The sequence below is a fragment of the Pyxicephalus adspersus genome, chromosome 9 (assembly GCF_032062135.1).
Source record: "Pyxicephalus adspersus chromosome 9, UCB_Pads_2.0, whole genome shotgun sequence".
NCBI classification, from domain to species: Eukaryota; Metazoa; Chordata; class Amphibia; order Anura; family Pyxicephalidae; genus Pyxicephalus; species Pyxicephalus adspersus.
This window is the reverse complement of record NC_092866.1, coordinates 33,508,138-33,534,095: the sequence shown is the minus strand read 5'-3', so window position 1 is coordinate 33,534,095 and position 25,958 is coordinate 33,508,138. Positions and strand designations below refer to the sequence as shown.

Here is a 25,958-nt window from a genome sequence, read left to right as displayed (position 1 = left end):
AAGAGGTTTTGTAAAGTTAGACAGGTAAATTTGGCACTTCAGGACTTCAGACCTTTCCTCTCTGCACTTTTCCTTTCCTCTCTGCATTCCAGTCTTATCTCTGGGTTATCTCATCACTCTTTCTGTCCTAGGTCAGTCTGTCTCTAACCTTGTCTCTCTTTGTCTTCTTCAGTCTCTTTATGTTTACCTTATCCTACCTGTTTTACCTAGGCCCCATTTCCTATTACAGTCGGGCTGGCAAACCATTGTCTTTCAGTCCATATGGGAGACACTTAATTGGAAGTCCACTCTCTCTGTCATCCACAGGAACTCATTTGCGTCTTCCTCATTTTCAAGTTCTCGGCATCCCATCTGAACTGCTCATCTGGTCTTGCCATTAATTCTTTGTGCCCCAACTCTCGATCCTTATCACCTTAAAATGTAAAACAAAGCAGATTATTTGTTCCTTTCAACTAGGCCAATACACTACTTTGTATCTCTGCTCAATTCTGGGCTTAAATCATTGTAGGGTGGTCACTTTTGCCTGGTGATACTTTCACACCAAGGCCTTCTATTCCAATGGTAAGAATGCATTTGTTTCTATCTCCGTGCTGTCCTGGACACACTAACCTGCTGCTGGCCCTTTTTTCACAATATGGCACGCTCTAGCTTTATGTCCCTGTCTATGAAAACAAAAACATCTGATGCAACTGAATTTACTTGTCCCAACCACTTACTTCCACCTCTTGAGCAAATCTGGTAAGGGTATCCTATCTCTCTCCTCTCTAGGAACTTCCATATTCAGTAAATCAGTCCACAGCTTCTAGAGATCACAGATCTGGTCTTTCCTATTGTGTGATCAAACATGTCGCTTATTATTGAAGTTGATCACACTCACAGTTCTTGGCTCATTGGAAATTCTAGTGTAATACGCCCTACCTCTACACACAAGCTTGCAGCCTTTGTCTTTTGTTAGGGCATCATTAGATTTGGTTTTGAGGGCTATACACCTGTCACGGTCCCTTCCCTATCTGACTGTCTATTTGTTTTTACTTGTTTCTGTGTTGTTGTTTGTAATGACCACACCCCTTGTATCAGCTGCAGCTGGTGGTTATTACTGCTCCTCCATTTAGTCTGGCCTCACACTTCATGCTATGCGGTTGATATTCACTTCTGGGATGTGAAGAGCTGGTGTGTTGTCCTCTCCAGAGTTCCTGGTTCTCTATTTGCTATTAAGATAATTTGAACTACGTTTGGTGTTTTGTTGTTCTTTGGTTGTTACTAGGCCTCAGGGAGACACTGGTTCTTTCATCAAGGAGGGAACCAGTAGTCTCAAGCCCAGTCACTACTCCTAGGGGTATGCAGGGCTACAAGGGCCTAGGTTCCCGTGTATGAGTATTCCCACCATTAGGGGATATTCATATTGTCAGGAGTTAGGGCTAGGTTAGGGTGTCTGTAAGCGGTGACTATTCCCTTTTCCCTAGCCATTTGAGGCCTAGTTCCTTGTATTTACCTTTCTGTTTCCCTCCCCTCCCTGTTAACTGTGACAACACCTCTGATTCAAATCTTCAGGTTTTTCCACAGCAGTCTGAACACTGAGGCCACTGCAGACTTTTCTGTTAATATCTCACTTTCTAATTCCACAGCCTTGCAAGCAGTTTCCTGCAAACACTCAATGCCACTGCAAGCTGCTCTCTCAATAGTTCCCTTTCCAACTTGGCCTCTTTCCTCATTTTAGATTCCACATGAAGGGCATGGAGAAAATGCCAACCAAGCATGGCTACTGCCTGTATTTCTCCCTTACTGAATCCAAATTTAAGGCTAAAGTTCATGGAAAGTAAAGCAAATCCATCAGAGCCAAAGTTTTATTTAAAGGAGAAGCATATTTAGCCAGTCCTCTTGCTACAGAAGTCCATGGACTATCTGTGGCTCAAACAGGCAAGTCAGACCCCCTGCTTTCCAAATAATTTTTCAGCATCGTTACTTCCCCTTAACAATCTGCGCAACATTTTTTGTTTCAATCAGTATTATTGAATTTTCAGAAAAAAACATAACTTACATAACAAAAAATTCAAACATACAACACATAAATCCTATTTATACATATCAGTGTTGGCTTCATATAAACAGAAAATATAAATGCTATAATCAGCATAGACCCTGAGAAACATAACAATAAACAGTAAGAGCCCTTATGGGTCAGTATTGCATGTATTAGTACAACTACATAAAAAACAACATAAATTCTCATAGAAGCATATGGCACAGGATATAATCTAGACAGCAAATAATGAGTAAAAAAAACATATAACAAAAACAAACATACATAACAAGACAGCCCAAGGGGGAAGGGGTGGGAGTACACAAAGCAGAGATAGAAGAGGTAGAAAATAACCCTCAATGCCAGGATAAGAATCCAACTAGCAATCATGGTCGCTAAGATAGATACGTTTGGAGTCGGGGAGATACTTTAAACCAATCCCTGGTAGACCATACTATTTGAATTGTTACATTCTATCATTATCCCCCGCAACCAACATTTCCATATACCAGATTTTTTCAAGTTCAGAGACCCAATTTGCTATAGAAGGAGCAACAGGTTGCTTCCATAATCTCAGAATAATGGCCCTAGCAGCTGTAAGAAAATGGCGTAAAACGCCTCTTTTGATATTTTTGAGTAAGCCCGGGACCATAGATAAGAGAGCTACTTTGGGAGTATTGGGTACGGTAGACCCCATGCAGTCATTAAATATCTGAATAATTGTGTCCTAGAGGCGGGATATAATTGGACATTCCCACCACAGATGAAGCATTGTCCCTCTTTGTGAGTGGCGTCTCCAACATCGGTCAGATCATGTGGAGGAGATTCTATGTAAGTCCACGGGGCAATAATACCATCTGGATATAATATTAATATTAACCTTTTGAGCCTTACAGGTTAATGCAAGCTTATGTGTGAGGACAAATGATTTTTCCCAATCATCCGCAGTTATGAGTCCAGTCATTTCCCTCTCCCAATATCTGGTGTATATAGGGCCAGTGGACTCAGAGTTCTGAGTAAGCAGCCCGTACAACCTGGAAACAGCGTGGGAGGGGCGAGCAGGCGAGCTAACTAACTGCTCAAATTCCGTCAAACCTCTATGTAGTAAGGATAAGTCAGTAAAGGAGGCTACAAATGAGGTTAGTTGCCTGTACGAGAGCCAGGATAGCAACTTGCTTTTGTTTGGAAGGTCAAGGAAGGACATAGGGGGAACCTGTCTATTGTGTAATATACTCCTAAGATAACGGTCGTACGAAGCGGCCAAGATAGAAAGGTTGTGGCTCGCATTGCCGGAGGGAACACAGGGTTATCAAATAACCGTGTCATGGGTCCCGGTTTCGTTGACAGTTTGCCCAATCTAAGGAGGGTATCCCAATTATGTAGTAAGTCAATGGTGAGTGAAGGTATAGAAAAAGTTAGCTTTAACAACGTACGGTCCACCCACGGTAGGGAACAGAGACTAATTGGTGATAAAAATTCCTCTAGCAGTACCCATTCCTTTACCTCCCTGTTGTGAAACCAGTCTATAAGGCATACTAAAACCGATGCCCTATACTAGGATATAATATCTGGGGCCCCTGCTCCTCCTCTATGTTTGGGCCTGGCCAGGGTACTGAATGCCAATCTGGGGCACTTCTTATGCCACAAAAATTTTAGAAACAAATGTATTTTACGTAAATACACATTTGGCAAGAATATGGGAACCGTTTGAAATATATTTAACAATCTGGGGATGATCCATTTTAGGAGTGTTCATGCGAGTGAGCCAGGAAAGAGGCAGGGAATCACACTTCTGAAGATCAGATTGAAGTTTATTATACATTGGGGAGTAGTTGAACGTGAACAATTTAGAAGGATCCGATGTAGTCATTATACCCAGGTACCTAATGGCGTCATTACAAATCCGAAAAGACATATTAGTATGTATGGCTGACATTTGAGTAGAATCTAAGGTAACATTAAGAATTTCAGATTTGGAGTAATTTACATTGAAATTACTATACAGACCAAATTTGTCAAATTCTTTCACTATAGAAGGTATCGTGATATGAGGAGACGTTATATACATTAGTAGGTCATCCGGGTATAAGGAGAGTTTATATTGTGTGTCACCTATCTTGACCCCCTTAACGTCCGGATTGTGGCGCAAGGCCACAGCCAAGTGTTCCATAATTAAGGCATAGAGAAATGGGGAGAGAGGACACCCCTGCCTCATGCCGTTCCTGATTTGAAAAGAGTCAGAAAGAGCACCGTTAACCCGCACACGGGCTCTGGGTGAAGAATATAATGCCGCAATTCTGGAAACCATACTGGGGCCCAGGCCCACCTGACGTAGCGCTGAATACATAAACTGCCAGCTAACCCTGTCAAAGGCTTTTTCAGCGTCTACTGACAGAAGGCACATGGGGGCACCTGTAGATTTGGCAAATTGGGTCAGCAGAATAGTCTTAATAGTGTTGTCTCTAGCTTTTCTTCCATAAATGAACCCAGTTTAATCCTTATGGATCAACGAGGGCATGTGTGGTGACAACCTATTGGCAATCAGCTTAGAGAAAATTTTTGCATCAACATTGATAAATGATATAGGTCTGTAATTAGAGCATAATGTATGGTCTTTGTCTGGCTTGGGCAGGATCGTAATATGCGCTTCCAGACTCTGTGATGGAAACGGCGTGTCAATAGATATAGAAGAAAATACTCTAGTCATGAAAGGGACAAGATTAAGGGCGTGAAGTTTATAGAACCCTGGAGTAAATCCATCTGGGCCAGGGCTCTTTCCGGTCGGTGTGGCATGTAAGGCAGCAGAGACCTCCTCCTCAGTAAATGGGGATTCTAATTGCAATATCACCTCAGGGTCTAATGTTGGAAGAGCTGTTTTAGTTATATATTCTTGCAGGGAGGAGGGAGTCGCATGAGTAGGGCGGATTTGATAGAGATCTGCATAATATTTATGAAAGGTTTGCAGAATCTCTTTGGGAATGGATGTCAACCCGCCATTAGTGGTCTGGATGGATGGTATATATGTGGTGGATGTGCGCGGGTGCAGACCTTGTGCCAATAGTGTGCCACATTTATCCCCATATTGGTATATTAATTTACGGAAACGATCCCGGTGGCGTTGGTGTGCTAAATTATACAGTTTCAAAAGGTGAGTTCTAGCAACTGTCAGTTCTAAAAATACATCAGGGGCCATGTTTTGTTTATGTAGGCGTTCCAAGAAGCGGATTTTATCAGATGTGAGTTTAATATCCTGCGATCTTATCTTTTTAAGCCTGGTTCCTTGTTGTATTAGGACTCCTCGAACAACCGCTTTCATAGCCTCCCATTGCAAAGGAAGGGGAGTGGGATCTGTGGCGTGATGCCCAATAAAATTGGTAATCGTGTGAAGATTCGACTTTGCGCAAAGAGAATCCTTGAACAGGGAGTCATTACACTTCCATGTCCACTCTCTAGGGCCCATTTGAGGAATCTGGAGTGAGAGGGATACTGAGGAATGGTCAAACCAGAGTGGCTCGCTAGAATATAGTCTATGAGGGAGTACATATTGTGTGGATTGGAGTAAAAAGTATAGTCTTTGGTTGTGGGGTGCAGGATGCGCCATATATTCATTAATCCAAGACTGTACAATTTAGAACGAAGGGAGTTTAATTTGGAGTACGAGATCGGGGTTTTCCCTGACAAGGTATCAATGCGCGGGGTCCAGTACTCAATTTAGGTCTCCACCCACTATGATGGTTCCCTCCGCGAACCCTTTCAGAATCCCCAAATATTGAGATATGGCTGTTGTGGGTTGATGATTGGGTGCATAAATAGAGGCCAATGTAAATTTCTTATCCCAAAGAGAGATTTTGAGAATCAGGTATCTGCCCTGAGGATCAGAGCGGGAGTCTAGTATCTGTACTGGTAGCATTTTTTGGAAAGCTATGGAAACTCCCTTAGTTCTAGATTCAGGATTGGAGCTATGACACCATGTGGAATAATAGCGGTTGCGGAGAGAGGGAATCTTGGTGTATTGAAAATGGGTCTCTTGCAGAATTAAGATATTCACTCTCGCTTTGTGTTGAGCATATAATAATTGAGAGCACTTGTTCGGGCTATTTAGACCCTTCACATTAAGGGTGCGGAGTCTCAAAGTTTGTGCTTGATTGTGTATTGATGACATTGGGTGGAAAGGACAAGGGAAGGGGCACCAGACGGGCGAGACGGGCTATGTCCTCGACCGTGGGGTGAAAAACAAGAGCGGGATCCCAACGATCCCAAGTCACCGTCCAACAAGACGGTAGGCCTATGTGGGGGAAGTGTCTGCGTGTGGCGGGGGGAGGCAAACAGACAAACAAGCATATTGGCTAAAACACAGGGCAGGAAAACAGATGACATCAACATATAAAGAGACATTCACCAAATCCCTGCGGTACCTCCAAGTACTATGCCAACACAAAAAAAAAGAGTATGTACCATCAGTCTGCAGGATAGCAGCCTAGGCATCCCAGGCACCATAATAGGGCTGACAGAGTAGGAGAGAACACTATAGCTCAGGCACCCACTAGTGGCTCCAGAGCATGTCAACCGAGTAATCTAGAATTCAAATTTCAAATTTGCCAACTAACTGTCAGCAGAACCTATAGTAATAAACAATAACTAGTCATCCATTATCTAAAACCTGGAAGGGAGTAGAAAATTTGACATAGTTACCAGTAGATGAAAAGTCCCACAGGAAATGAGAAACTTCTTAAACAGGAACTTAAAATCTCTTCTTGAAGGTAGTCAGTTCACTCGACTAAACACGGTAGATGGCTTTAAGAGTTAAAGTTAGGGGTAGTCCAATAGCACATAGTGGCCTAGAGAGTTTGTGGGTAAATAAGATGGTAAATAGAAGGTTCCGATAACATCACTTGACTTGCAAGTCAAAGAAATCAGTGTGGATTGAACAAACATGTTGGAGGAGTAGGAGGAGAAAGATGACCCGGTGAAGCACTTAGGGATCTATCAGGCGGAGGTCGTGGAGGAGCTTGCGATGCAGCCGGTTTGCTGATGAGGAGTGAGGTCGCTGTGGGCCATTCAGGTAATATGATGTCAGGAAGGCGTAAATCCCGTACAATGCAAAGGTAAGTCGGATGGCTCACGAAGAACAAGGGTTCTGCCTCCCAATCTGATAATGAGATGGAAGGGATATCCCCATCTATAGGGGATGTTCCATTCAGGAAGAACTGTTAGAAGCAGTTTAAGAGCCCTGCGAAGATCCAGTGTATGTTTAGAGAGGTCAGGCATCAGTTGTATCTGTGCCCCTGCATATTCGACAGTGGTAGATTCTCTGGCATTTTTCATGATGTCTTCCCTGGTTCTAAAAAAGTGGATGCGACATATAACATCTCGAGGACGTTGCAGGTTTGTACTGCGTGGGCCCAGAGTTCTATGTATCCGATCTATCATTATATCAACATCGAAAGGAACAGCAAGGAGTTTAGCAAATATAGAATAGGCCGCTGCCGACAATTCTGAATTCAGTATAGTTTCAGGTAGACCCCTTATACGGATGTTGTTCCGCCTGTTGCGATTCTCAGCATCATCATGTAATAAATACAACATATTAATTTGCGCTTCATGTCGTTCCAAAATGTCCGCAAGGAACATGACTTGTGAAGAAAGATCAGCACATTGGGTTTGAAGAGCTGTAGTGGCCCTGGTCACTTGTTGGATGGATTGTCGCATGGCTTGAAACTCTGCCTTACAACTTGCTTCCAAGCGACCTATACTATATTCCAGGTCTTGCCTGGTGGGTAAGGTGAACCTTCCAATCCCACTCCTCTTCAGTAGCCATTGCAACAGGGCTATGACTTAAAGATTCTTCCAGTGTAGGGAGTAAGCAGGGGCTGCAGATAGAAGAAGCAGAACGGACCTCTGATGGTGGTGGGGTAGTAGCCTCTGAGCCCTGTATATCAGGCTCCTGCTGAAGGCCGGCCTGTGGCTGTACAGATCGCGACTCGGGTGTCCGTGCGTCGGATGCGGCCAAAAATCGAGCCCCCGGCTTTGAGGCCTTGTCGGGGTCGCTGCGGCCTCCCGCAGCAAAAAACCCGGGGATGCCTCCAGATGAGGAATCGCCTCTGCCGGGGTGTCCCTTCTGTGCCCCCTTGGCTTTGGGTCCCAAGGGCGATAAGAAAAAGGCACTGTAGCGCTTACACAAGCTGAATTCCCCCAGGCGGGACACGGAGCTCTGGAGCTGTGCATCCTATTCCCCCGCCATCAGGCCACACCCCCTGCGCAACATTTTTAATAAGCAAAGGTATCAAACAATGCCAACTCCAGTTGAAACTGGTGTAATCCCGAGCTCCAAAATGTTTTGATATGCTAAATTTTAATCTTGGTTCTACATAAGTTTCCAAGGGAGTTCAGGCAAATACACAATATTAAGGTGCAATATGTACATTCTTACTAAAAGTGAAAAAATGTATACAGAACGGGTATGAACAAGCACTGATGAAAAACAAGGAATACATCATCAATACAGGCAAACAATGCTACACTTTTTCACTGCTTTAAACATACAACAGTAATTTACACAATTATTTTTACTTAGCTTCACTTCAGAACTTTAGACATTTCTGCTGCACATTTTCTTTCTGCATTCCAGTCTCATCTCTGGGTCATCTCATTACTCTCTCTGTCCTGTGTCAGTCTGTCTTTAACCTTGTCTCTCTTGTCTTCTTCATTCTCTATATATTTACATTACCCCCCAAGCGGTAATCCCAAGTGTGACTCGGGACGGAAAAAACTAGCAAAAAGCTGTAACTTTGGAAGCCCCTCTTGCCTCTGCCCCGCACTCCAGCAGCGATCGGACAATCCCGCTGTGATGCCGGGGCGCTGGTCCATTGGGGGGCACGCCGGGGTCACGCCGCTGCGCATATCTTCAGTGAGATGCGTTGCACCATGCAGGATTTCTGTATGGTGCATCACATCTAACTGCAGATGTGATCACCAATAGTAAATTCCGGGGATGATGCCAGCGGTGATTTCCCGCTGGCATCACCCCCCGGAATTTACTATAGCTGCTTGCATCACCCGGAAAATGTGACCCTCGCATCCTCTGGGTGATGCGAACAGCTTCGTTGGTGGATTCGGGGGAATGAGCAGGGCGGGGACATCCCCATGTGACATCTTCCGGGTGATGGATTCTGGAGCAGGAAATTTAAAAGCAGATTGCTATGTAATCTGCTTTAAAAATTTTTTAACAATACAAAACACATCAAAACACAAAATAAAAGTTTAAATACACATTTTAGTGCAGCAAGCATCACTGCCCAGCGCCCTGATCTACATTTTGCCCACTATTAGCCCTGACCTTGATCTGACCTCCACACCTGAGGTCAGAAAGTGGGAACCAAGGATGACATTTGGCTGTTTTTGGGCTTGGTGATCCTGCAGGGAGTTGTGGGCAAACCCATGCAGAAGTGGTACTGGTCCAAGAATAAAATGATTTCCACTCCATTCTTTGGAACAGTCATGCCAGAATACCGCTTTTCCCTCATCATGAAGTACCTGCACTTTGCAAACAATGAAGAATTTGATGAGACTACCCATCCTGCAGCTAAACTGAAGAAAATTTGGGAAGTGTCTCAGATGATTCTACAACATTTCCAGCAAACCTATGTGCCAGAAAGAGATATCAGCATTGATGAAAGTCTAATGGCTTACAAGGGGAGGCTCAGCTGGGTGCAGTACATTGCGTCAAAGAGGGCACGATTTGGTTTGAAAACCTGTATGCTGTGCGAATGGCTACATCTGGAATACAGTACTGTACACTGGAAAAGGGACACAGTTCAACCCCAGATACAGCCATTATGGATTGGCAACATCTTCAGTGCTATCCCTCATTGAGCCATTGCTAGATCAGGGCTATTGTGTCACAACTGACAATTTCTACACCTCTCCTGAGCTTTATGAGTTCTTTCTGCAACACAGAACAGATGGCTATGGAACCGTTAGGGCTAACCGGCGCAACCTGCCATCACTGTTTGCAAAAGGGAAGCTGAAGACAGGAGAAATTGTTGCCTGGCAGAAAGGCAAAATGATGGCCCTGAGATGGCGTGACAGGAAAGATGTGTGCCTGATCAGTACTGTCCATGATGCCTCCACCGTTCTGGTACGCACAAAACGTGGGAAAGAAGTGATAAAGCCACAGGTGGTGATTGACTACAACAACACCATGGGAGGTGTCGACAGAGCTGACCAAGCCATGACATTCTACCCAGTGATGAAGAAACGGCAAAAGAAGTACTACGAAAAGATTTTCAGGCATCTAGTTGAGCAGTGCCTATGGAATGCCTACATTCTGTACAAAAAAAGAAAATAGTCAGAGGCCTGTAAATCATTCAGGCTTCATTTTGCAAGTTTCCGAATCCATAGTCAAGAACCACCAAACACCATCAGTGGCTATGAATAGACCTGGACGTCATGCTTCCACCGTTGTCAACCCTGAACGTCTGACCGGTCGTCACTTCACTGAATACATCCAACCAACCCAGAAAAAGGCAGCACCTACAAGGATGTGTGTGGTTTGCTGCTCAAAAAGACCCATGACCGAGGAAGGAAGAAACGCAGGTTCTACTGTCCTGACTCTGATGTTGGACTTTGTGCAGCACCCTGCTTCAAAATCTACCACACCTACAATTGTAAAAATTTTTTTTTTCTAAAATGTGCATTAAATTTATACGAAATATTTATCAATCATATTTCACCCTTGTTTGGAAAATTTCAGTGAGAAATTTTTGATAAAATATTTTTTTTTGAAAAATTTTATTGCTGTGGTCTATTATTTTATTATTTTTTTTATAATTATGTATTATTTTATTATTTATGATTATAATAAATATATATAATTATTATACCTGGGAGTTAATCCTAAGAATTACAGGCCCACAATATAAACAAAAATTTCTATGCAAAAAAAAAAAAAGGATCACTTTTTGCATCAAAAAACTGACAGAATTAGAATGTTTTACTCAGCCCCCATTTTCTTTTACTGGCGACCTGGAAGATCAGTCCATTTCCAAAGGAATGTGTTGCTAACCATTGAAATCAAGTTGAACTAAACTCCAACTAATTTCATATTAGCTAATAAATCATAAACATCCTTAATTGATGGTGATAAAATATTGTAATTAATGTAAAATTAATAAATAATGTATATTTAATTATGTCTATATTTTTGAAAAGCATGCACCATACATACCATTTCATTGCTGCTAATGCAAATAAATGATTGTCATTTATCATGCAGCTCAGCATTTTTAGAGCTATAAAGCTGTTAAATTTCCACTTTGTTTGTTTTGTGCTCACCAAGGCAGATGCCCCACAAGCTCCACACACCCAGGGACTTTTCCTAACACTGAGCCAACCAGTCATCTCTCCATCCTCTACATGCTTTGGTGGTCATTTATAAGGTAATTTAGTGGTCATTTAAAAGGTACCCTGAAACGCACTGTGGGCAAGAGGTACCCAATCTTGGAATACATTGAAAGATCTCCTTCATGTGTGAGGTGTACACACTACCTAATTGGTAATTCAATGGACCAGTAATACCGGTGTAAACATCTAAAAAACAGCTTTTGATATTACTATAAATAGTAAAAAAACAAAAACTAAACAAGCTAAAAAAAATCAGTTATACTAATAACACTAATATACATAATATTTTGGAATAAAATAATATGTGAATGTCAAATATTATGCTAGCTGGTTTTATTCCTGCTAGTGAAGCAACTTACTAGGCTTTAGTCCAGCAGTGAAGGAGTACTTTGTTATGACTGATATATGTGCAATAGGAAATTTTAACATATAGGGGCTGATTTATTAACACTCCCCATGAAAGAAGAAGATAGAATATCATGTGTGAAACATGGGTGATTTAGCAAACCTGGAATGGACCTGGTCCAGGACTGATAACATTTGCCAGCTAATCGCAAATGATTTTAGGAAATCCATTTCAGGTTTGCGGAATCACCCAGGTTCTCCAGTGATAGTCTATCTTCTCCGGTCTTGGGGAGCTTGGATAACTCAGACTTATTGTGTATCATTAGAATTTAATTTTTTTAGGAGCTGGTCCAATTATTCCAACTCTGAATGCAGATACTCACAAATTTCTTCTGATTCCACAACTTGTCCAAAATGCATCTCAGAAATAGTGATAATGTATAGACACTTTGTAATCTGAAAGCACTATAGTATTTGGTTTATATATTTACAGCTAATAACTGTATTAGAGCAGTGGTGGCCAGTGCAGGAGTGGGCTTTGGTGAAGTGGTGGCCAGTATAGGAGTGCGGATCCGAAATGAGCAGGATCAATGATGTGCACCTGAATGTTGAAGTTTAATGCATTATAAGTGATGAAGAAGATGTGCTGTAAGATTGAGTTGCTAGACCCGATGGCTTTCACTAACATTGATTCTGAAGGTTACTTTTGCGGTACTAGGAATTATTATTGCAACCACTGACACCAGTGGTGCCTTGACAGCGCCAATTTTATTTACTTCAGGTACACCCACAGTGGCTGGTCTTCGAGCAATCACATCATTATCTGTAGGCTCTAAGAGGACCTTGCCACTGCTACAGTTATTAGGACACCAGAAGAAAGTGTATGCCTGTTGAAAACAGTAGAAGAGAGGGGCTGGAGCGTCACATGGCCACCAGTATGGGTACGTAAAAAGGGTGAAAAATAGGTTTGCTGGGAGTACAGTTTTAAATTAACTGTTTTACCTTCTAATAACTCTACATTAGGCGGAAATATCAGGCAACCAAAGTTATAGTATATCTGGATGGGTATCTGTTTGGTTGTTTTTTTTTCTCAATTATGTCCAAATGTCCCATTGCATGCCTTACATGTTTTATTCAGTTTGAAGGGGATGTTCTCAGTGAGGCTTTTCACAGGATGTATCATTCAAGAAAATAGTTCCTGCATTTTTACTTGAGTCACATTTCCTGTCAAAGCAAAGAAAACAGGTGAGGAAATCAGTACTATGTGCTGTCTTAATGCCTGGTTGTCATTGTTGGTGCTGGAGGAAGCACTATTGTGTTATCTCATGTGACAATTTTTTTTAGTGTTCATGTGAATAACACATTAGTTTTTTATGTAATGGCAGAAATTACATAAAAAAATATGAGGGTTTACTAAATGTTGTCCATACATACTAGCCTAAGCTGTCTTCAATAGGTCATGTTTCTACACTATGGAATCTACTAGTAAATGGTTCATTAAAATATATATTTGAATCATTTTATTATATCATGAATAAATGCTATAATGTGGCCTTTAACATGAAAATATATATTTATTATTTAATATGTACACACGTAAGATGATTCTTGGCCGAAACAAACTGTTGGGCTTGTCTTGGACGAGAATCTGACATGTACAGCAGCTGCCCGACATCGTTCATGAATCTGTTACAGCAGATCCATGAACGGCAGAAGATGAACGACCCAGGAGAGGAGAGTGCAGGGGTGTGCCACTCACTTGTTCTCCTCCTCCAATCTCCATTGAGCAAAACAGTGCTGTATGTAGAGCGCTTGTTCATTTATCTTTTAGTCTTCTGTCGTCAAAACGACAATAATCTAAAGTGTGTATGCAGCCATACAATACTGCCAATGGTTTAAAGGAAGTATTTCTACTACTTTGAGGTTTGAACATCAACTTTGTTTACTTAACTTAATTTTGATGTTTTTCTTCAGTCACAAAAAACTACATTGTGAAGGGCTTTAAATGTATATCTTGGCAGGATTGTAGTCTTTTAGCACTTGCTATGGCCTTTTTTCTTAAAACAGCTTCTTTCTTTACATGCATCCAGGCGTATGTGAAGCCTGTGAAAATTACAGGATCCTTTTCCCTGTCACAGAAAAACTATCTAAATCCACAGGGATATAGGCACAGCTAGCACACACTCTATACTATATCTTAAGATGTGTGAACTCTTTAAGAGACTGAGGCACAGAATCTAAGCACTCTTTCATGATTTCTCCAGAGCACCCAATAAAGTGTGACCTTACTGGTGAATTTTCCTGGTTGTGGCTTGAAGCATGCTAGACATGAAAACCATAGAAGGAAGGTAAAAAGTGGACCGACAATCTCAGAGCTAAAGACAGACAGACAGTAATGCAAGAACACAGGAGACCAGAGCTCACAGAAACATGGAAGGTCACTTTATCACATAGGGAACACCTGTGTACACACACATGCATACAAGAGTCACGGAGGAACAGGAGACACAAGGCTCCCTAAGGCACATAAAGAAGACACAGCGATGTATTGCTCAAACGCTATTTCATAGGAAATGTAAGCTACATAAGACCCTTGCTGTTTTGGTGCCTCCCCACCCATTGAGGTCCTGGATGCAAAGAAAAAATAAGTAGGATTTGCTAAATGAAGAGGAGATACATCAGATATTGGGGCCAAAAACCTACCAGACAGATGCTGCCTTGTCCCATGAATGAATCTTAGAGCCCAGAATTTGATGTATATTGTTTCATCATGGAGGGTTGGCAGCAGGAGTACTGAGCTTTGGGGCAAGAAAACTTGTTCAGGACCGAGGCCTGGAGTATTTGAAAAGATTTAGCTGTAAACGTGGAGGCAGATAACATTTGCAGCTGACAGATATTTTGGGCCTGATTTATTAAAGCTCTCAAAGACTGGAGAATACAGACTATCACGGGTGAACCTGGACTATCCTAAATCTGGAATGGATTTCTTAAAATCATTTGTTATTTGGCACATGTTTTCAGTCGTGGGCTAGATTCATTCCAGGTTTGCTAGATCACCCAGGTTCACCCATGATAACTTCTTCAGTTATGGAGCGCTTTCATAAATCAGGCCCATTGTGCAACCTAAATTGGCGGAACCATGGGATGAATATTCATAGTGGCTAGATAGATTTTATCTCAGAGCTGAAAGAGCAGACTCCTACAATGTTGCCCATAAGCAAACCTATTCAGTATGAGAGCAGTTTGCTGGACATTTTCAAAATGACTAAAATTTGTCTCCATGGTGCAGAGAGTGAGCACAGGTTATAGAGAAATAAATACAAGACTTCTCAGTGTCTGCAGAGAAATTATGTTTGAGAAATTATGTCAAAGGCAGGAGAGCAACCTAATCATCCTGAAGGACTGACACTAAAGCTCAACAATATTGCTCCAGGGGCTGGTTGATCCTCACATCTTTAGCTTGAGGATGACAGACAAAGGAATACTACAAAGTGATAATCAGAAATTTGCTTGGTCTCTTTGAAAAGTAGAAGGTGAATTAGACCCAAAAGTTCTCATCGAGAAGGAGACACAGAGGATGCAGGCTGTTCAAGAGGATGTTGGGGGGGCTGAAAAAAAATCTGGCAAGGCTTTTTAAGTAAATGCTTTTGGATGCCATTGTTTATCTGTACAAACATGGACAAACTAGATGGTATCTTTCATAAAGAAAAATCTACAATTGTACAATTGTTTCTGAAATAACTTAAAACTGACAAACTTTAAAGGCAAACTCTGCAAGTGGATTTCTGTAGCTCACAGTTAGACTTCACCTATCAACAATTAGTTTAGCCTACTGTTCCTAAGCAAACTACTCCACCTTTAAGTTTAAAGGGTGCCTTTCCTACACTATGTTTAATTTTTTTTTTATACGTTAATTCTATAATTCTGTAAGAATTGTAATAGAAGTTCATACAAAGAATAAAATTATGTTTTTAGCCATTCTTGGGTGAATTTATTTGTGTTTTGGGTGTTTATCCTGTTGGAGGATCCATTAGCTTGAGACTGAGCAAAGCTTTCGGACACTGGAGAGTATGTTTCACTTCCAGAATGTCTTGATGGTCTTAAGATTTACTTGTTCTTTGCATGGACTCCAAGTGCCCCTTGCCAGATGCAGCAAAGCGGCCCCATGTGAGCTCCAATGTGGGATTTGTTCCAAGTGTTAGTATGTTCACCCAAGAGTATGAACAAAAGGTAGGTGAAAATGAAAAAAATTTAGGTAAATACAATAGGAAGCCTACTAAAACAAGGGTTTACAACCTACGGCCCGCGGGCCACATCCGCCCCACTGAGCTGTCAGATCCGGCCCTCTCCTCATTCCCTCTCTGCTCGTTGTCTTGCAGGGGATGGGGCGCTCACATTCCCTATGTTTCTGATGAGATTGTGCTGCCAGGAGAGGGAGCTGCTCCCGGCCCACCTTGTACTGTGAGATAATTCTAGCAGCAGCATGAGAGCTGTGTCTGTGTCCATGCAGCTGTCATTACCCCCATGTATAAACCTTTATGAAATGTGAAATTTTCAGGGTACACAGGGGACCCTAAGAGCTGCTACTAAACTAAATTTAAGCCTTCTACATGTAACAAGTTGCCTGATATGGGGTCACAAGCATAAAATCCTAACAACAATCAGGGCTATTTTCATATTAAGTGGGGATATTTCCAGACCAGGGTCCCTAAATTGAGTTTGCATGTTGGGGACCCCCTGGAGGCCACTTTCATGACAATAAACATATTGCCAATTGTCTGTGCACTCTGGTGTCCCTTAAAGTTCACAAATCTTCAAGGCTGCGTTCAGGTTGGCGGTAAGGTTGCAGTGCTGTTACCCCTTGTGGCTAACTCTCCCTAAAATTTCTTCACTACGGTGCTATCACAAGATATGAAAAACTATAACTGTTATACCATGCTATCCTGTTACACATAGCTGGCCACTTACCTTCTGTGAACTCTAATATCTCTTTAACAGTGGAGGAAGGGAAATGTAGGATAAGTGGGGGACTCTTGTGGCTACACCCCCACCGTCATCACTTTGTTAACTCTTTCTCATGGGATCACCTTTTTGGTGGATAGCCCACGTTAGTTAGAAGTCCTGTTTTGTTAGCCTTAGTATCTGGTTTTGCATAAGGACATGTCATCCTTTTTTTAAAATTGTTTTTTCACCAAAAAGAGGATATTTCATGTCTCTTGATGTCTGGATGTGGTTCAAGTGTTTCAAGTTTACTTTTTATCTACTGCCTTTTTTCACCTGAGTGTTAGTTAAATTAAAGTTGACCCCCCAGGGCATCTGTAGGCTGATGGCTAGGTTGCCAAGCCAATTATGATGAGAGCAAGTGTTGTGTTGGCTAAAGTACAGGTACATGTTTTTTAGTGATATACCAAAAGTCTATGAAGAGAACTGAGCGTTAATAGAAACTGAGCATTAGAAACAACCATATTACACTAGAGGCTACGGCAAGGGCCCGCTGAAGAAAGCATATCTCAAAGGCAAAACATCTCATCGTAATGATCTACTTCACCAGAAAGGCATCCTTTTAGCGGACCCCTCAATTTCTGAATTTATCTCTCAACAACCTCAAATAACTTTTAGTAAATCCCCCTTTCTAAAAGATGTCTTGGTCTTTAGCTTTTAATCTGGGGATAAACAGACATCACCCCTCCCCTGTGTCCCAGGTACCTTCAAATGCGGACAATGCAGACAGTGTAATTGGATTAATGAGAACCAAGCTATATTCTAGCCTAATGGCATACCCCATTGAATTAAAATTAACAGCCCATGTGAACTGTGCATCCATTGAGAATTTTTTTGATCGCCTGTAAATACGGCTGCTTTTTTGTGGGGAAAAACCAACAGAGCCTTCAGAAAACCTAATATATGAACATGTTTACTCAATAAATAATGGAAAAATGGTCACTCCCATAAGCTATCATGTTGGCTCCAGCCATGAATTTGACAATACAGTAATCACTTTTTGTGCATTAGAGAATATTCCACTGAATAGTAGAGGCTGTGATTTTGACAAAAGTCTCCTACAAGCGGAAACTAAGTGGATATGTCAAGTCCCTCACAAACATCACAAACAACATTCTCATCCTTTTAACTCCTTCAGTTCTCATTTATTCTCACTCCTTAGGCCTTACCCATATGATTACACCAACATATACTGCCTCATTTATTTTTGAAAGGGAGAGAAGTTCATTCATTCATCATTCCTCCTTTTTTTCAACTCACACACAAAAAACCTTTCTTTAATTCTGTTTTCACAGGCTTTCTTAAATCTTCTTTACTTATCCCCCCCCCCCCCCCCCCCCCATCTCGGCCAGGCAATACCAGGTTCTTACACCTGGTCTAACCAGCCGCCATTCCTTGTCTGAAGCACCGAATCTCCTGATGCTCAAGGCTCGCAGCACAGGGGCAGTCTCGGCCCCGCTGTTCAGTAAGTGAAGATGGTTAGGGGTGGAACTTTCACCTTTTAAACCCTGCCTCTGGGAGAAACAGCAAATCATTGAACCATCCTAGCCTCCCTCTCAGCACCTCCTTACACCTACGTAGCTCACCCACGTACTATCCAAATTCCTCACGCCATATAAGGGCAAAAGGAAGTCCCGGATTGTGCGTGCGAGACTCTTGGCGCATGCATGATCCGATGCTCAAGGACGCTGGTGTATCCATTTTTAAGGCAGGAGCCTCTTAGTGTCAGCCTATCCAAAGCTGACCTGAGGCATCCTGTTACTCTGCATGCCAGACACAGTCTGACCTCCCAGTAAGTTTCATTCTCATCCTTTCTTTTTAGCTATAATATTTAGGAAGCTATCCAATTTACCAGACTTTTTTCTGTTTGTTATATTTCAGGTTTAACAATCTTAAAGCATACCTTAACTCAGAAATTTCACTTTACATAAAAGGGTAGACAACCCTTTTATGTAAGGTAAACATTCATTTTTTTTTTAAAGGGTGCAGCACCGCTCCCTAATTCTTCATCGCCTAGGCGATCGAGAATGAATGGGAGCGCAAAGTCTCCTTGGATACCTACGTCACATATCCCGGGAGGCTCTTGGGTGCTCCTTCTGCGCAAGACCGAGTATCTCAGGCATGCAAAGAAGGAGCCTTTTCACGCAAAAAGAAAAATTTGCTGATCTCACGCTTGCCCAGTGAGTTTGGCAGATTTTTGGCTGATGAAGAACCCGGAAGCAGAGGAGAAGATGGCGGCGCCCGGAGTGCCCGCACCGGGACGGATACCGGGATGACACAGGACCAGATGCAAGACACCCCCAGATGGATCAGACTGCCCTGCGGGATTGAAGGTAAATGTATATTTTTTTTGGCAATTTTTAGTTTAGTTCCTAAATTAACTTGGGGCTCCACTTACTGACTGATTTTAATCTTGTAAGTAAAAATATTTTGGTTTTCCCCCTTGATTTGTAGTACACATCCGTAGTAGTTTTAATAAATCTTTCTCCCTATTGTATTCTTTATTATAGGTCATATTTGGACTTTTCTCTTTATGACCCGGAATTTTATTGGGAATGGTGTCACCCACCTTACATAAAAGGAATCCTTTCCGCATATCCCTAGAAGCAGACACCATAAAGTGTCTCCACCATCAGGTATAGTTTCTATAGGTGATAGAAACTCCTATCATATATATTTTTTATCATTTAATAATTCAATAGTGTAATATGGTGGGTGGGGGGGGGGGTTAAAATAAAGTTTTGGGTGGTGAAACAGTCCAACATGAACCAATAATATAGAAAGTAGGGTTTTTTAGGTAAATAATTTCAATTGTATTTTTGGTGAAAATCAAAATGGTAACATAATTCAAAAAATTCAAACAATTTGGTATGACCTAGATTTAGAAACTGAATGTCTAGTGCCCCCTCAGGGCCAAGTTGGTATTGACCAAGACTCAAGTCATAGGTCATACCAAAATGTTTGAAGTTTTTGAATTATGTTACTATTTTGATTTTCACCAAAAATACAATTGAAATTATTTGCCTAAAAAACCCTACTTTCTATTTTATTGGTTCATTTTGATTATTCTTAGGGTTGGCAATTGGGCAATGTTTAAGGCCTCTAGGTATGAGGTTTTCACCAGATAAATACACTCATCAGTCTATTTTCGTAACAGTCCAATATTTTAAACTCTTGATTACAATGAGTTTTGCTTCAAATGTGGGGCCTTTAGTCAAACCATTTCTGTTTGTTTCTGCTTAGGCTTGTGAATGAAGCAGTTTGCTCTTTAATGTTCTGTGGGATACTCCCAGTGCTTAAGTGCAAATTTTTTTTATACTTAATGTAGTGATAACATAAATCTTACCTTACTACCATATTTTGAAATGTTGTTCAGCACACTAGTATTTTAGGAATCCTGTATGAACTGAAGTTTTAACTGTTTTAGGCTTATTATGTTAAATGTTACCAGTAGGATTCAAGCAGCTACATGTTTTCGGCATAACTACAGCATTCCAATTTCCTAGCCTTAGTTTAAAGCAAGAGTTAAAAAGACAATTTCTTTTGTAGCTAGTGACCTGTTACTGGCTATATGTAAACCAACTTTATTATAATGACCTTAGATATTGCACATCTATTTTTCAAAATGAAATACTTCAGGTTTTTAATTATTATCTCATTTGTGGTTTGCTCCAATGTAATCAGGATGACAATCAGAACTGCTTGTAGACTTTTTAAATCATATCTTGAATGCTGTTTACTTTCAGGGTTGGGAGGGCTGGAGTTTTAAGGAAGAAGTTCACTAACCTTTAGCAAGGAATTATTATAAGTTTATTGCAACGGTTGCTGTGAGAATGCAATGTTATATATTAGCATCACATTGCTTGGTCAGGAAACACAAACACGGCCGCTCATCTTCAGTCTCTTTTACGTTGACCTCTGTGTCCTCTGTTGCCTCCAATATCAAGTGGCTGGGTCTTTTCCTGTCTCCTATTTCCTGCTAACTCATTTCCTATGTATGATTCCTTTTAAACTTGAGAAACTAGTTAATTTTCATATCAGTTGAGTAAAAAAAGAATACAAAGCCTTTTCTCCATCACTAAATTTCAGATTTACCACCATATATAACTAAAAAGGGGGTGTGTAAACCGGGTTCCCAACCGGGCAATTATGGAGCAGGGGAGGAAAGACAACAAAATCATTGTCATCATCCTGGCAATGCTTAAGTTTGATCACAAGTTGAGTGTATGTTATGTGTAGTATAAATGTATTGTGTATGTCACTTAGTGTACTTGACAATTTTTCAAGTGGATCTTTGCCCCCTTCAGTATCACCCACCTTGTGCTTCCCTTCTTCCCACACCAACTCTGCTCAGGGATCATCTCCTCGGCTCACTTTCTGGTCCAGATCATGTCACTCCCAGTCAAAGTGTTCTGCAGACGCGTTCCCCCTTGCTGGTGGAGATGTGAACACCACCTACCTCTCGTCTCTAGCACTCCCTCTGCCAGAAGGTCACATGGCTCCAGTCGGTCACCTGACCCTCCCTTTAAAAGGAAGTGACCGGCAACAGGAAGTTGCCTGAACAGGGAGTTGCTTTAGGCTCTGTTCCAGGTTCCTGCGATTCCAGCCTGCGCCTTCAACCTATCATTTCCTTTGTACTAACTCTGGCTTTGATATTTGATATATTCTACCACTGCACCCTCCTTATGACTGTGCCATTGACCTGGTCCCTAGCTTTCATATTTGACTACTCCTGCTTGCCGCCTGCCCTGACCTCTGACTTGTTTGACCTTAATTCTGTCTCACGTACCTGCACCTCGTCTGATTCCTGTTTGTCAGCAGTCACCTGCCTCTGCGAGGATGGGGGCTGCAACCTGGCAGCAGCCCGCAATGTAACATCCTCAGCTCCAGAGGCTCTTTTGAAGACCGGGCAGCTGCTTAGACTCTGCGTGCCGCGCACGTCTGTGCCAAATGAGCTGGTGACACGGAGGGTCCACTGTCCTGCTCTGCGGCACCGCGACAGTTTTTTCCAGGCCATGGACCTCAATGACAATCTGCTCCCTGACTTCATGCAAGATTAGCTGCGACTAATACAGCAGCAGTAGTCGTTGCAATAAAGGCTTGTGGACTTTCTTCAAAGGTATGAAAAACGCCTTAACGCACTCCAGTCTGCCATTAATCAGACCCCTACTTCTGCTCCTGCAACCCCAGCTTCTGTTCCTCAGACTCCAGAACCAGCTCCAGTCCCAGCCTCCATGCCACCCTACTCCACGTTCTGGATCCCAACTCCTCCTCGCTACTCTGGCAACCCCAAGCTCTGTCAGGGATTTATTACTTTGTGTCAAATTCAGTTTGAGTTGCAGCCATGGAACTTCCCCACAGAACAGTTAAAGGTGGCTTTTTTCATCTCCCTCCTGACAGGAAGCTCTGGCTTGGGCTTTGCCCCTTTGGGAAAAGGGGGACCCAGTTTTCAGTGACTTCAGTACCATTCTTCAGAACTTTTGCAAGGTATTTAATGAACCTGACCGAACCTCTTCAGTGGTATTAGAAATTCTGTGCCTACGTCAGGCCTCTTTCTCTGTTGACCAGTATGCAGTAAAATTTAGAACACTGGCAACAAAGTTGAATTGGAATAATGAAGCTTTTGTGCAGCATTCTGGCAGGGCCTCACAAGCCATATTAAAGATGAGCTTGCCGGTCGTGACCTCCCATCTACACTCGATGACCTGATATTTGGGTGGACATTTGTTTCTTAGGAACGAGCGTAGGAGTCTCAGAAAGTCAGGGTCCTATCAAACTGGCTCCTAATTTCCAGGACCTTCCTCCAGCAACAGAACCCATGCAAGTAGACCGAGCACGACTTTCTCTAGAAGAACGCACTCGTTCCAAAGTCCAGAACCTCTCCATATACTGCGCTGGAGAGGGCCACTACAAGTCAAACTGCCCGCAGAAGGACCCAAAACGTCAGTGCCTAGGTAATTTGGAAGAGGGTCTCTTGGGCAAACCTATTTCCTCTCCACTTACCAAGATTATGTTTCTGATTCAGATCTCAGGCACGGTCCACTGTTTCTGGTCCCAGGCCTTGCTAGAGTTTGGCGCAGCTGGGAACCACAAAACCTTCGACATAATCGCAAATACTGGTTGCCAAATTTGAAGCAGGATGTCTGTGTTTTTGTGGCTGCTTGCACTGAGTGTGCCCAGCACAAGGTGCCTTGCAGATTCCCCTCTGTTCCTTTATAGCCACTTCTGACCCCTGAACAACCATAGACTCATATTTCCATAGATATTATAACTTATCTTCTGTCCTCTAATGGGTTCACCAAAATATAGGTTGTGCTATATAGATTCTCTAAAATGGCCCATTTTATTCCTCTTCCTGCTCTTCCTTCTCCTTTCATTTTGGCAAAAGTCTTCCTCAAGGAAGTCATCTGCCTGCATGGGCCAGCTAGGCCATAGTGAGTCTGTTTTGAGCTAAAGATGAGTAGGCGCAGCTGTGTTCATAAACCTGACAATTTTTGCTACATTTGTGGCAGTTATACGCTGTGTGATCAATGCAAGAACCTAACCAAGAGGGTGATATTTGCTTACAAGTATTTGGATGTGAAATTGGAGATCTGGATAAAAGCTAGGCACCTCATATCTGCTGTCAGGTGTGTTACGTTGGCCTAACACTATGGTTAAATGGGAAAAGGAATACAATGTCCTTTGCTATGCCTATGGTTTGGTGTGAGCCAAAAGACCACTGGGACTGCTACTTCTGTATGAGTAAAATTGCTGGGTTTTCATAGAAGACAAAGGCAAAAATCTTCTATCCTGATTGTGAATCTGCTCTGAAGCCAGTGCCACATGATGCAGAGAATCCAGTGCCAGTCCCTCCTACATCTGTTGCTACTGACATTGACATGTCGGATGAGGAACAGGGGGATGATGTCGATGTTAATGAATGTTATGAACCCCAATTTGAAGTGGGTTAGCCACATTTTATAAGCCAAACAGATTTAGATGATCTAGTAAGGGACCTGGCTTTGTCAAAAGAGAAGTCTGAACTGTTAGCCTCCAGATTAAAGGAGTGGAATTTGCTACAAAAAGTAATGACAACTTCACACTTTCGTGATCGTCACACGAAGTTCGCAGGTTAGTACAAGCTGCAAAACGACATTTGCTTCTGTACCAACATGACTGATCTGATGATGAAGTTAGGTTGTGAATAAATACCAGAGCAGTGGAGATTGTTCATAGACCTTGAGCAAAGCAAGTTTGAAAGCTGTATTGTTGTATAAAGGTAACAAAATCTTTATGTTTCTCTTGCTCATGCCGAGGGAATGAAAGAGACCTACAAATCCATGGAGGTCATTTTGGAATTAATTATCTATTCAGAACACAAGTGGAAGGTTTGTGGTTACCTGAAGGTGGTGGCACTCCTTCTTGGCCTGCATTTGGGATATACAAAATATTTGTGCTTTCTGTGCCTGTGAAACAGTGGTGATGACAGCAACCATTACAAAGTGAAAGAATGGCCACCCAGACCTGAACATACTGTTGGGCAGTACAACGTGAAGCATAAATCACTCCTTGATCCACAGAAAGTTTACCTTCCGCCACCCGACAAAATCAACCAACTTGAATTTGCTGCTTGGGAATAATTTGTGCTAGTTGCACAAAACTTCCTGGGCAACCAACGAGCCGAAAAACATGCTGAACTCCTGAACTACATGCTAACAGCATACCAACATGGCTGCTGAATGTCACTTAAAATTCATTTCTTACATTCCCATCTGGATTTCTTCCCACAAAATTTGGGTGATGTGAGTGATGAACAAGGGGAGAGGTTCCACCAGTACGTTTCTGTTATGGAAACAAGATATCAAGGCCGGTGCAACCCCAACATGATGGGCAACTACTGCTGGTTTCTGCAACGGGAGACAGCGGAGAGCCACAAACACAAAAGCAAGTGCCTGAAACACTTCTAAGTGTACATGTGTGTTGAACAAGGACTCAGGTGAATTATGTGTAATTGTATATGTTGTTGCAACATAAAACTACATTTTTGTAATGCAAAAGTTAGGTATGTATAGATATTACATAGTAACTGCGGAACGAGAGAATGTAGCTAATCTAGTCTATACACATAATTAACTTAAGATCCTGATGTCCTAGGCCAGGCATGTCCAAAGTCCGGCCCAGGGGCCAATTGTGGCTCATGTTCAGATTTCCACCGGCTTGCAGCCTCTGTCAAAAAATCAATAATATGCGGCCCGCCAGCACTGTTGACCACAGTATAAAATACACGTGTACAAGAAAGCTATTTTATATTTTGTTAAGTTGATCAACACACCATACTTTCGGGAGAATATAAAAAGTAGGGGTCAGAGGATATTTAATTAAAAGATAATCTTTTGTATTCTTGTAAATAGTGTTGGTAGTATAGGAGTCCCACACAATGGAAAATAATTCATTCTTGAATATTTCTAACACATTAAATGAAATGTGTTGGTACCATTTCGCATTATTCAAGTTTGGAGGCATATGGATCCATAGTGGGTGGTGTCCATACCTACCACATTGCCTCCCTTGGCTCACTGTTTGGCTTGTAAAACAAGTGGACTTACAAGTGGAGTTAGAAAAAACAGGAGGCTGATATTGTGCATGTTGTGCATTTGGCAGTGGTGTTTGCTTGACTGTCAGTTTTGTTTTAAACAGCTTTTTTTCCTTGCTGACCTCCAAGGGGAAGTGGTCAAGCTTCACATGTGATTTAAGTTCCTGGGGCACTCATTTTGAGCTTGCTCACTGTTTGGCTTGTGAAACAAGTGGACTTTTAATAAAAAAACAGGTGTTTGAAAACAAAAGGAGTTAAATCTTTATAGTAACCACAAACTGTAAGTAAACAGTTATACCTCCTTGTAAACAAACAAACATTGTTACTGGGAAAATGAGTGGAAGCAAGATGGAAGTTTTGGTTCAGTGCAGAGTCTGTCACAAATGGAGCAACAGCTCCTAGGTCAGTGATGGCTAACCTTTTTGAGCCCGAGTGCCCAAACTGCCGCACAAAACCAAAGAATTTTCTCAAAGTGCCTGCACGTCAATTAAACCTTAACCACCTGAGCGTTACACTGAGGTCTAGATTTCTGTACCAAAAGTGATCCACTGTTTTTCATGAATTTTTTTTTTTAAATTGTAGACCTGTAACTTACAGAAATATGTCCGAACAGGG

The 25,958-nt window shown here is 42.0% G+C and overlaps 1 protein-coding gene and 1 long non-coding RNA gene across 5 annotated transcripts in view; one reads left to right on the top strand and one right to left on the bottom strand.

Annotated features, from left to right (window-relative positions):
- The window catches only part of LOC140337598 (uncharacterized), a 402,692-nt gene that overhangs the window by 25,475 nt on the left and 351,259 nt on the right, over positions 1-25,958 (bottom strand). The gene's annotated exons all lie outside the window — the stretch shown is intronic.
- Positions 1-25,958, top strand: part of MUS81 (MUS81 structure-specific endonuclease subunit) — a 160,637-nt gene that overhangs the window by 7,520 nt on the left and 127,159 nt on the right. For 3 of the 4 annotated variants that reach the window (XM_072421314.1, XM_072421315.1, XM_072421311.1), the window contains one exon: positions 19,279-19,404. The exons of the other annotated variant lie outside the window; for it this stretch is intronic. In XM_072421314.1, coding sequence (XP_072277415.1) covers positions 19,324-19,404 — 81 coding nt within the window. In that variant the 5' untranslated portion in view covers positions 19,279-19,323. Of the gene's footprint in view, positions 1-19,278; positions 19,405-25,958 lie in introns of those variants that run through there. 4 annotated transcript variants of the gene reach the window in all.